General features: G+C 43.9%; 1 protein-coding gene across 3 annotated transcripts in view; it reads left to right on the forward strand.

Annotated features, from left to right (window-relative positions):
- LOC117423595 (caskin-2-like) overlaps positions 1-12,321 on the forward strand; it is a 104,215-nt gene that overhangs the window by 86,231 nt on the left and 5,663 nt on the right. For all 3 annotated transcript variants that reach the window (XM_034039653.3, XM_034039655.3, XM_034039654.3), the window contains 7 exons: positions 687-808; positions 1,568-1,646; positions 4,987-5,216; positions 6,642-6,752; positions 7,992-8,093; positions 8,581-8,719; positions 9,892-12,081. In XM_034039653.3, the coding sequence (XP_033895544.3) occupies positions 687-808; positions 1,568-1,646; positions 4,987-5,216; positions 6,642-6,752; positions 7,992-8,093; positions 8,581-8,719; positions 9,892-12,081 (2,973 nt within the window). The remainder of the gene's footprint in view (positions 1-686; positions 809-1,567; positions 1,647-4,986; positions 5,217-6,641; positions 6,753-7,991; positions 8,094-8,580; positions 8,720-9,891; positions 12,082-12,321) is intronic.

Genomic DNA, 12,321 nt, shown 5'->3' on the forward strand with positions numbered 1-12,321 from the left:
CACTCCTGAAGTGAAGGTCATGCTCACCCTGAATTATTAACCTGTTTAGTTAGTTTCAGTAATATTTGGGGACACACATATAAAGTGAACTATCCCTTATGTCATAGTGTATATATATAGATATATATATAATTTTTTTTTTTTTATTAAACTAGATGGATAGTTCACTTTGACATGTGGGTATCCAAGCTGAGTTCATTGAATTGCCATGAATAATTCCAGTAATGATCTGCTTTATTATTAGGGGTGGCCAAATCCGCTCCACACGTGCCAATAAAAGTCCAGGTTTTTGATCCAGGATTTCACATACAAATATCCAGAAGGGAAATAGTAAAGGTTTCTTGGAACAAATACTGACCTAAAATCAATGCCTAACCCAGCTCTGCATTGGTAAGAAAGTTCTATTTGAAGTGTCACTGAACATGTGGGACGGATTGCCAGCCATCATCTTATTGAACGTATTTCACTATTATCTATTCACGGATACCAAGATAACTGGTGAGCGAGCAAGGGGGCAGAGTCGTTATGAATTCCTGGGAGATTTGAATGGATATGAAATGAATTTGAAGGGCTTTGCCAGGATTGTTATTGATCCCATTGGGGGCTGAGCGCCTCTTAGTGTGAGGGAGCAGCAGGGGGCTGAATGCCCTCCAGTCTCTCTCGCTGAGCACTGTCGTGTTTCACAGCTGGCGACCGGAACAGCGTTGGCAGCACGGGCAGTGTGGGCAGCACTCGGAGCGCAGGCAGCGGGCAGAGCATGGACGGCACCAGCGGGCAGCCAACAGGGAGCAGCACAGAGAACAGCAAGGTACAGTGTGCGATAGAAACACATGGGATTACACTCACAGCAGACAGGGAGCAGGGCTGTGTGTGAGATAATGACTTTTCAGTAAAATTAAGGATTATTTGTAGCATTTCTTTCTAGGTTAACCTAATCTAGTGTTTAAATGTATTGAATACGACATCTCAAGATCCACTGAGTTCAAGAAAACACAGAAACTTGCACATGGTTTTAGAATTGTATTTTATATTTAAATGCAAATATGTGCTTTTTAAAAAGGCCTTCCCTTTCCTGTATTTCTTGATGTCTTCAGACACTAGACTGGGTTCTGGTAGAGACAGTGCACCCAGGCTGGAAAATTGGGAGCAAACTCCTGAACTAATTCTACCCCGGAGTCAGCTTCTATATCAGCCTTAAACAAACAGAACTAATCCATGTGTGTAAAGTTACAGTGAGCCAGTATCTGCATGCATGTGTCTGCTCCTTACTCCCTGTATAAAGGGCCCACCAAGAGAGAATATCTATATATCTATATATTTTTAAAGCCCATTTTTATTAATTAAAGCAAGCTTATAGTTCATGAAACCTCTTTCAACTGTTGAACCTAAGAGGAGGTTTCTAATCACTCACCAAAAAAACAGTGACTAAAAATACATTTCTTAAAACAGCTCTTAAAGTTTAGTGAAAAATACAAAAATACAAATTCTGAAAAATCTAACATTTACCTATCCTCAATAAAAGATTCTAACATATTTTCTTTTTTTTTTTTTTTTTTTGCCAATGCAGCCAGTGCCCCCTGGTGGCGATCAAGTGCAACTGCACAGTGTGTCCTCTGACCTCTCCAAACAGCCAGACCAGCCTTCAGGTGAGCAAGCAGTTCTTACCAGGTCACACTGGGCTTGGGATTTTAACTGTGTGCTCTCCACATGGGTTTAAATAGCTTGTGCAGATTTAGGAAGCTCCTTTCCTTATGAAATCAAGGTGAAAGTATTATTGTTATGTGTGTTGCCGGTAAAATGTAAGTATAACAAAAACCCAGTTTGGGGGGAAAAAAGAATTTGGATCTTGAAGATGTCATTTATAACCACCTATTGCTAAAAGTGTTGGCAGGAGTGTGTATGTTTGGCTCACACGCTGTTGAATTACTAAGCAGCATTTCACGGGAGGGAGAAAGCTTGTGCATCTATAAATAAAATTACCTTTTTGGAGTCATTAAAAAAACAAATAAACCAGATCAGCAAGGTATGTCTTATTGAATACTGACTGTAAACAGAGTATGGAACAGTGCTGCTGTAAATGATCTGACACAGGCTGGTCTCTGTGTTAAGCACTAACCACACACTAATGTTATTAACTTAGAAATATATATATTGTTTAGGCAAGAGGTTATGAGCCCTCATCTCTCATCTCTCAAGCACTTGAAGCTGCTTCTGTATAGAATTGTTGATGTCATCCCTATTGTACTTTTCTTGTAATAGCTTATCTTTTTTGCCATCATGTTTCCATGGTTACACACCAGTCCTGACAGTGCCATGTCTGTGAACAATTTCAACAGCTGTCTTTCAAGCAGCAAAAAATCAAAATCTAGCTTTGTTTCCTGTGAAGCACAGGCACCCTGTAGCCACAGCAGTGGAAACAGATCTCCATCCTTACTACTCGCTGCAGTGATGAATTCACAAGCCTTAATGGCATTCATCTCTGGAGTCCTGGGTTCAAATCTATTGTTTTCAGAGTGGCAGTGTTGTGTGATGCCGGTTGGTCACTGGAGATTAGCAGCTTTTTACCACACCTCCAGACGTGCCTGGCTGTTTGCATGTTGGCAAGACTCCATGCTTGTGGTGTGTGTGGGCAGCTGTTCACATCCAGCCTGTTACATTAGCTTCACTTAATCACCATGCAGTTAGTCCAGATTATTATTATTATTTTTTTTAATTTAGTAGTCGCCAATTGTTTTCTATCATTTTCTTGCCAATTTGGAATAGCCAATTATTTTCAGGCTCAGCTCACCGCTACCACACCAGCGCTGACTCGGGAGCGGCGAAGGCGAACACATGCTGTCCTCCGAAGCGTGTGCCGTCAGCCGACCGCTTCTTTTTACACGCTGCAGGCCCACCATACAGCCACCTCAGAGCTACAGCGTCGGAGGACAACGTAGCTCTGGGCAGCTTACAGGCAAGCCCGTAGGCGCCCGGCCACACCACAGGGGTCGCTGGTGCGCGGTGAACCAAGGACACCCTGGCCGACCTAAGCCCTATTATTGCACCACTGCACTTCACATCAGTATAGAAAATAAATAACCTCACAGACATTTCAGGGTCTGTGTTATGTAGGTAATACAGGTAATATACCACCTTTAAGCCACAGTTTTCTTGTTTAACTTGTTTAAATGTTTTTTTAACGCCTTGGTTAGAACACCTTTAAAGGGTATAGAAAGAAGAAAAGGGGTGCCTGGCCCTTTAAGAGCTTGTGCAGCCTCTGGTGTTGGTAAAGATTCTTTGAGATATGGGCCATTGTTCTAATGAACCGCTAGCACTCCTAGGTATAAATGACTCCAGGACAGGACAGTGCAGCGTAGCTGCTGCAGAGTGGAAGAGAAGGGATACAGTGTTTCTAAGAAACAGTAAGACAGATCTATCACAACGCTTCTCCAGCTCTTTATAAGATAGTTACTGTTAGCATTGTGTGTCATTTCAAAATGGGACGTGCACACAAATTCAGATATTTTGCTTGCATTCTTTTATTTAATGTTTTATTTTAGATTGGAAATATTATCTTTTAAATAAAATAATCCATTCATAACTTGCACTCAGTCACAGAGGTAAAACAATAACCATTGGTTATATTTTCCCTAAGAAGCATTCAGATTAGAATTTGTTAAAAAGTGTATATGTGTGACTTGGTTTCTTGTAGTTTTAGCTCCTTTGCTAAAATAAGATCAAGGTAAATTGCACTGCGTGCAGTAAATCGTTCGGGCAGACAAGAACAAAGCATCCCGGGGGGGCATGTCAGGGGAGAGGCATCTCAGACTGGATGCTTGTAAACATGAAAGAAAGGCATTTAGAATCAGGCCTGAGGTTAAATGATTTAGTTGTTTCTGAAGAACACTTTTAATCAGACATTATTAAGAGACTCTCAAAGCCTGTGGTCTGTGACACTGATATGGTCTGAGTTAATTAATTGCATTACTGCCACATTGCTTTAAGTCAGCTGTGGACAAAGTGTGAAGACAGCAACTGAAACATGTACCACCATACTGCAGAAACATAAACAGTCACATGACCTTGTTATAGCAGCTATAAAAGGTCAATGTAAGGTCACCAACACATTTAACATGCAGTACTTATATAACCATGACCTCAAATGCTCTCTGAGATGTAGATTTTTCCCAAGGAGTTCTCGTAACACTAAAAACAAGCAGCTGTGGATTTGCTAAAAGACATTGCATTCGCTTTTATTTAACATTGGAGTGAGCTTATTCCCCTCACAGCGATGCCAAATAATGCAGATGTAAAAACTCTATGTTTAGCTAATAAACAGAAGTAAAAACCACAGTCGAAGCATTATGAATAAGATTAATCTTCCACAAAATAGAACCTTGATTTCCAGACTCCTAAGGTTGCCTTGGCAGAGAATGCAGTCTTGTTTTTGTGTTTCTGGGAGAAGCAATATAAACACACACTCGGTCAGGTTCACTGTTCCTGAACCCCAAAGGCTATTCCTTCCTGTCTGTCAATGTGGTTCCCGTAAAGGTGGAGACAATTTGTAGTCATGGTTACAGCCTGGCACGGTTTAAAAGAAGGATACAGCTTTTAAGGCAGTTATGGACTCTTAATTGATACAAAACAAAGCAATAAACAACATGAACCCGTTAGCATGCAGTAAGTGGTTGGACTTTTTTTAAATTATTTCTGCAGCTTCTGAAACTGTGATTTTGTATAGAAATGTTCCATTTACAGTAGCCACTTGCAGACAGGACTGTCCCTGTGCTTAAAAAAAGGACATTTAGTAATATTGGTATATATGATGTGTAGGCACAGTTATACAGAGCTATACTAAGCTCTAGAAGTAGCATATTGAACCGTTAATACATTAAATATCCTGAACATGTAAATGGTATAAAACACCCTTTAATAACGGTGTGTGTGTGCGTGTGCGGTACACATTAGTCACAGTGGTTTGATTCCTTGTGCTGTGTTTCTTTTCAGGGACCACCCGGCGGCAGGGCCTGTCAGGCTGCAAGTCCAGGGAGCAAAGTTACTCCCAGCAGGGCCTGTCGGGCTGCAGGTCCGGAGAGCAGGGTTACTCCCAGCAGGGCCTGTCAGGCTGCAGGTCCGGAGAGCAGGGTTACTCCCAGCAGGGCCTGTCAGGCTGCAGGTCTGGGGAGCAGAGTTACACCCAGCAGTTCATCCGACCGGAACACCTTCTGGAGGGCAAGGTGAGGGATTTTTTTTTGTTTTAGTCTCCATTCAAAATCCCAAAACACAGGGAGCATGCACACTGCAAGCGAGTATCTTAAACACTGTGCAAAAGAGACAGGCTATTGACTGTCTGACTGAGCGGGTTCCGAATCCATGACAGCAGTACATTACACAGCACTTCCCGTTACACAAGCATGCTTGCCCTTTGGTAGTCTGGTGCTTCATTTCTTTACACAGGGCTTCATACGTCTCCCATTCAGACCCTGACAACCCAGTTGTGCCACAGGTCACTGAAATATCTACTTCATTATTTAATTTGGATTCTGACCAGACTATTGAAGATCAATCTGGTAAATTGTGTACCATGTTCTCTTAAGTTCTACCAATATACATGCCATTCCTGTTCCGGTCCTTTGTCTTTAGAGTTTAGTCTGGATGTTTAAGAGCAGATGCTGCAGGCTTGGTATTTGATAACCATTATCACTTGCATGTGGGTGGCCTGAAATGATAAACTCCAGGCTCTGCTACTGGAGTGTTATTTGGCCGTTCCTCGCTTGTATGATAAAAGTTATTTCACATTCCGAACCACAGTGTAGCTGATGCAGTTCCCTTTCATCAGTATTGGGACACATTGCATACGTAATGTAAAGCTGTGGGGATATCTTGAGTCAAGTCTGCTGAAGATAAAGCGTCTCTACTTCTGCCTGGCAATCTGACTCATTCTGAATACTGGATCAAAGTTGAAAGGAGGGATTTTCGATAAGCTGTGTGCCTGTGTTAGGGAAAGAGGTATACAGTAGCAGCCGTTAACTGAGAACAAAGAAGCATGCGGGTTTAATTTAATGGGAGATTTAGAGCATTGTTCAGACTCGTTGATTTCTGAGCTGAGATTTTATCTTGACAAGGTGGTACTGTGGTTTGAAAAGCATGTATGAGCAGATAGGGGCATTTCCCAGTACACATAAACTTTGATTCCTGAGGGAATGTAAATCCATTCTGTAACTACACAACCGCCTTTAAAAATATATAGTCAGTAATCCTTTGATATAACAAGCCGTCTCAGCTCAGGAAACACAGAGGCTCTTAAGCTTGGTTTGTTAAGAGATAGAGAGGTTTAAATATTGGTGTTATACTTTATTGCAGGGCTTACATGTGTTAGGTTGCAGTATAATCTTTTTAGTAATGAGTACATGTAAAAAAAAATATATATATATTCTGTGTGTTTTAAAAGTTTTGCATAGTAAAAGTACAGGAAAGTATAATAAAGTGAAAGCTTGGTAAGGCATATGTATGCATTCTAAAGCATGGTAAAGTATGGTATGTGCAGAGTGTAACCATGGGAAAAGTGCAAAAATAAACTTTTGTAAGGGTCTGTCCGAGAGGGGCTGGAAAGCCAGCTGCTCTCTCTGAGGTAGTTTAACCTGAGCTGTCCTTCCTCACAGGATGCCGAAGCCATTTACCTGTGGCTGAGTGACTTCCAGCTGGAACAGTACACCGCCAGCTTCATCAATGCCGGATACGACGTGCCCACCATCAGCCGCATGACCCCTGAGGTAGCGAGACAGAGAACCAGTATTATTATTATTATTTATTTCTTAGCAGACGCCCTTATCCAGGGCGACTTACAATTGTTACAAGATATCTCATTATTTTTTACATACAATTACCCATTTATACAGTTGGGTTTTTACTGGAGCAATCTAGGTAAAGTACCTTGCTCAAGGGTACAGTGGTAGTGTCCCCTACCAGGGATTGAACCCACGGCCCTCCGGTCAAGAGTCCAGAGCCCTAACCACTACTCCACACTGCTGCCCAACACAGCAGTGAGCTGTTTGTTTGTGGGGTGTGTTTGTGGCGCCACAGTGAAAACATGTTCAAGGTTAAGGGAGATGGAAATGCTGCTGCCTTTGTTCAGAGCCAACACAGGGGCTTGATTGAGTAGTGTTTTGTGTTTTAGTTTCCACAGCAGAAATAAGCCTCAGGAGTTGGATCAGTGAGTAATCAGTTTATAGTAGACATTGCAGGCGGGTTTATTAACCAGACTGTTCACTGTCTGAATCAGATTTAGTACTGTGAAAAGCAGAGGAGAAGCAGTAAGGAGTCCTAATTTAATACAGGAATAAAACAGCTATAAGTTATAACTGAGGTGTACAAAGTTTGTGTTTTAAAAGAATGTCAACACATTAAAAAGTATATAATTGTCGGTTTATCTCAAAGCTGTTTACTCAAAATCATTATTAACGCAGACATTTAATTTAGCTGCTTGTAAGTACTGTAGTCTGAAGTTTTTCTTGTGTGTTTTAGAATTGCAATAGATTTTTTTATTCATTTCAGGAAATGAGTGCCCATTTGGAGTAATTAGCTTTGCGAATCTTGATACATTTCTGTTTGACACGAGACATGGGAGCAGATGGAACTAAATAGACTGTGCATAGTTCTGATTTTAAAGAAGTGCTACCAACACATTGTTACTAGACTCTTGGAAACTTTTGGTTATTCACTTGTTTTTTTATGTTAATTCAGGATATTAAATATCTGAAATACGCTTTAGATAAACAGGTGCATGATTTGCTGTAGGTCACAAAGTCTTATTGCAGCAAAACCATTAACACTGGTTAGTCCCCTTTAGGAAAAATACCCCTAAACACCATTGCATTGAACCCCATTGCACTAAATCCACTACACTAAATCCATTGCACTGAACCCCACTGCACTAAACCTGGTTGCACTGAACTCCATTCAGCCATCTATTTCCCCAGCACAACACATTTGAACTTGTTTTCCCCCTATAGGACCTGACTGCTATCGGAGTGACAAAGCCAGGGCATCGAAAGAAGATTTCCATTGAAATTGGGAACCTGAGTATACCTGAGTGGCTGCCAGACTATATCCCGGTAAGGCTTCAGGCTATAAGAACTGGAGATGGAGTGACTGTACCTGTCCAGGGTTTAAGTCATTACATGGAATAACACGCCTTTAAAAAGCTTGTCTTACCTACTTATTAGAATAAAAAATGTTCTTTACATAGTGCTTTCTCATTTTGCTGTGGATCGTTTAGTATCCTGCAAGCAAACTATACTTCTTGTGTTTTACCCATTAGAGTTGAATCCTCCACAAAAACGCAGTGAGGAGACACCTCATTGAGCTTCTGTTTGATTGATTTTATTAGGTATGGCAACCCAAAGGTTGAAGTTACTTCATTTACAATCTTGCATATTAAAATACATGTCAGTAATTTTAAAGCAGGTGCAGTGGAATTTCATAACCCTTTTTAGCTTCCACGTTATATTTACTGAGGAGAAGTGATTTGAAACCAGACTGCTTGGTTCCATACAATCAAACTGAAATTGTAGCTTGCTGACACCCTCCTGCTCTTCTCAGGCTGACCTAGGGGAGTGGCTCAGTGCAATCGGCCTGTCCCAGTATCACAAGAAGCTGTCAGAAAACGGGTACGACTCGATAAACATCGTCCGGGACATCACATGGGAGGACATGCAGGAGATCGGCATCACCCAGCTCGGTAAGAATGAAACCACAAAAAAGTTCTAAGCTTTCTCCTGCCCTAATTTGGTGCCGTCAATTGTCCATTAAGATGTTGGGACCTCAGGTTCCAAAATGATCTGCCCTTATTTTTTGTGAAACCTTATTTCCAACCCAGCTTTGAGTGCTGATGGTTCAGAGCCGGCACAGGGGCCTGATTGAGTAGTGTTCTGTGTTTTAGTTTCCACAGCAGAAATAAGCCTCAGGAGTTGGATCAGTGAGTAATCAGTTTATAGTAGACATTGCAGGCGGGTTTATTAACCAGACTGTTTACTGTCTGAATCAGATTTAGTACTGTGAAAAGCAGAGGAGAAGCAGTAAGGAGTCCTAATTTAATACAGGAATAAAACAGCAAGTTATAAATGTGGTGTACAAAGTTTGTGTTTTAAAAGAATGTCAATTGTCGTTTATCTCAAAGCTGTTTACTCAAAATCATTATTAACGCAGACATTTAATTTAGCTGCTTGTAAGTACTGTAGTCTGAAGTTTTTCTTGTGTGTTTTAGAATTGCAATAGATTTTTTTATTCATTTCAGGAAATGAGTGCCCATTTGGAGTAATTAGCTTTGCGAATCTTGGTACATTTCTGTTTGACACGAGACATGGGAGCAGATGGAACTAAATAGACTGTGCATAGTTCTGATTTTAAAGAAGTGCTACCAACACATTGTTACTAGACTCTTGGAAACTTTTGGTTATTCACTTGTTTTTTTATGTTAATTCAGGATATTAAATATCTGAAATACGCTTTAGATAAACAGGTGCATGATTTGCTGTAGGTCACAAAGTCTTATTGCAGCAAAACCATTAACACTGGTTAGTCCCCTTTAGGAAAAATACCCCTAAACACCATTGCACTGAACCCCATTGCACTAAATCCACTACACTAAATCCATTGCACTGAACCCCATTACATTAAATCCATTGCACTGAACCCCATTACATTAAATCGATTGCACTGAACCCCATTGCACTGAACCCCATTACACTAAATCCAAAAAAGTTCTAACCTTTCTCCTGCCCTAATTTGGTGCCGTCAATTGTCCATTAAGATGTTGGGATCTCAGGTTCCAAAATGATCTGCCCTTATTTTTTGTGAAACCTTATTTCCAACCCAGCTTTGAGTGCTGATGGTTGTGTTTCCTTTTTCCAGGTCACCAGAAGAAGATGATGCTGGCGGTAAAGAAGCTGTGTGACATCCAGAAGGCTCTAAACCAGGCGGAGGCAGGCACGAGGACCCTGCGGCGCAAGATCCCTACAGCGCTGGACATCGTCACCATTGAGCCCATGGAGGGCGGGGAGTGCCAGTCCCCCCACACCCCCAAAATGCTGACATTCCAGGACAGCGAGCTAAGCGCCGAGCTGCAGAGCGCCATGTCCAACACCTACAGCAGCTGTCAGGACGGACTGGCCATCAAGAACGCTGTGGCCATGTCCTGTAGCCAGGAGAGCATTGGGATCCGCTCGCGGGGCTCCGGACACTCTCAGGACAACATGCTGGCCAGGACCGCCCTCTCCAGTCGCTCCCAGGAGAGCCTGGGCAGCGGGGACAGCAGTGGCAGCAGCGGGGGCCGCTCCAGAGCAGGGACCACCCAGGAGAACCTCCGAAATCCCACCGGCGGGACTGACGGGACCAATGGCAGCCCTGCCAAGGAAAGGAACATTCCAGAAGGCCGTGACCAACACCAGTGGCCTCTAGTGCTCACTAAGAACGGTGTCCCCACCTCCAGCGTCCTGGGGAAAGCCATTCCCCTGCAGCATTTTCATCAGTACTCATCTGCCCCCATCCCGTCAGCAGCCAAACAACCCTTCACACCGCCACACATCCCTAGCAAAGCCCCTCAGGCTTTCGTTTACCCTCCAATCCCAGAAAAAAATAAGCATGCAGGCCCACTGCCTTCAACCCCCGCTCTCCCGTTTCAGCATGTGCCCCAGTCTCTCAGGCTTGCGCCAGGGCAGTCTTCAGCACAGAAAACGTTCACCTATCTCCACTCTCAATGCCATGGCAGCTTGGAAACTGAGCACAGCCCCAATGCCAAGCCCCTGCCCGGCGCTGTGCCCATGCCATGCCACAGCAGCCCGGCACTGAACCCGGACTTCTTCAAGTTGAAGAAGCGCTCCCAGAGCCTCACCCGCTATGCCATGTCAGATGAGGAACCTGAGGAAAACGAGAGGCCTGTGGGCAACCTGGGATCCTATGCTACTCTGACCAGGCGGCCTGGCCGCAGCCAGCTGGCACGGTTACCATCCGCCCCAGACCGGAACGTAAACCGCAGCCAGTCATTTGCCATCCGGGCCCGCCGGAAAGGACCGCCCCCTCCTCCCCCCAAGAGACTGAGCTCTGTGACGGCTCCCCCAGAGGAGAGTGCTCCCTGCAATCAGCCTGCAGATCTGCCCACCATGCCTGCAGCTCTTCCCGATGGAGTGGAGATGGGCAGTGCTGGCAGTGTAAGGTCTATAGCCGCCATGTTGGAACTTTCTGGTGCTAGCCCAGTCAAGACACCAGTAAAACAGGAAAAGGTTATCGTCGAGAACAAGCTGGAAACATCGATTCCCAAGCCTCCCAGCCCGGAGAGTTCCCCCAGAATAACCCTGATGCCCCAACCAAAACCAGCCCTCCCCCAGACTCTGAGGGAGGGCGCTGGGTACCCCAGCCAGCGTAGAAGGACCTTCAGTGAGCCAGGGGTCTGCCAAACAGATAAGATGGCGCCTGAAATGGAGGAGGTCAAATCTGATGCCGAGGATGAAACAACGGTGCAAATAAAACCAGGCCTGGACGGTTCTTCTTCGTCCCAGAACAGCTCCAGTGAGTGTATCCCCTTCGCCGAGGAAGGCAACCTCACCATCAAACAGAGACCCAAGGGGAATGGGCTTCTCAAGACAGATTCCTCCACAGAAACAGGGGAGCAGGCAGCTGGGGGACAGGGGACGAAACAGCTGGAAGTCCCAGAGTTCAACCTGACAGAGTCTGACACAGTAAAGCGAAGGCACAAGCCCAAGGAGAAAGAGGAGCAGCAGGCAGCCCCAGACGGGAAACTGGAGACCAACCACAGCGTGTCTGTGTCTCGCTCCACCGGGGCTCACACTGTGAACATTGTCTCCACCAAGACGGGCCTGGGGCCTCAAGAGCCCGTCGCAACCAAAAGGGATTTTGAGGACGATGATGACATGGGCTTCAGGATCGCAGAGATCGAGAAAAGCATTGAGTCTCTGGAAAAGGGCACAGGCAAGATGGAGAAGCCGGGTCTGTCTCCCAAGTCCACCGGCTCCCAGGTTACCAAGCTGGCTACTGGTGCGTCCGCAGCCACTAACTCCCACCTGCACAGACCTGCAGCGGCCGCAGGTACAGACTGTTACACAGCTCCATTACATCGCATTGCAGTAATCTTTATGCAGATGATAAACAACAGAAGTATAATACCTGGGATTTTTGTTTCAAGATTTAATTGAAAGATTAGAAAGCCTAATAATGGTTTAGTTTGTGTAAAAAACAAAATACAAAAATAAGAATGTTTGGAAAGAGGTTACATATTTGAACATATAATATATAAAAGTAGGGTATACTAATAATATTGAAACTGGT

The sequence above is a fragment of the Acipenser ruthenus genome, chromosome 17 (genome assembly GCF_902713425.1).
Source record: "Acipenser ruthenus chromosome 17, fAciRut3.2 maternal haplotype, whole genome shotgun sequence".
NCBI classification, from domain to species: Eukaryota; Metazoa; Chordata; class Actinopteri; order Acipenseriformes; family Acipenseridae; genus Acipenser; species Acipenser ruthenus.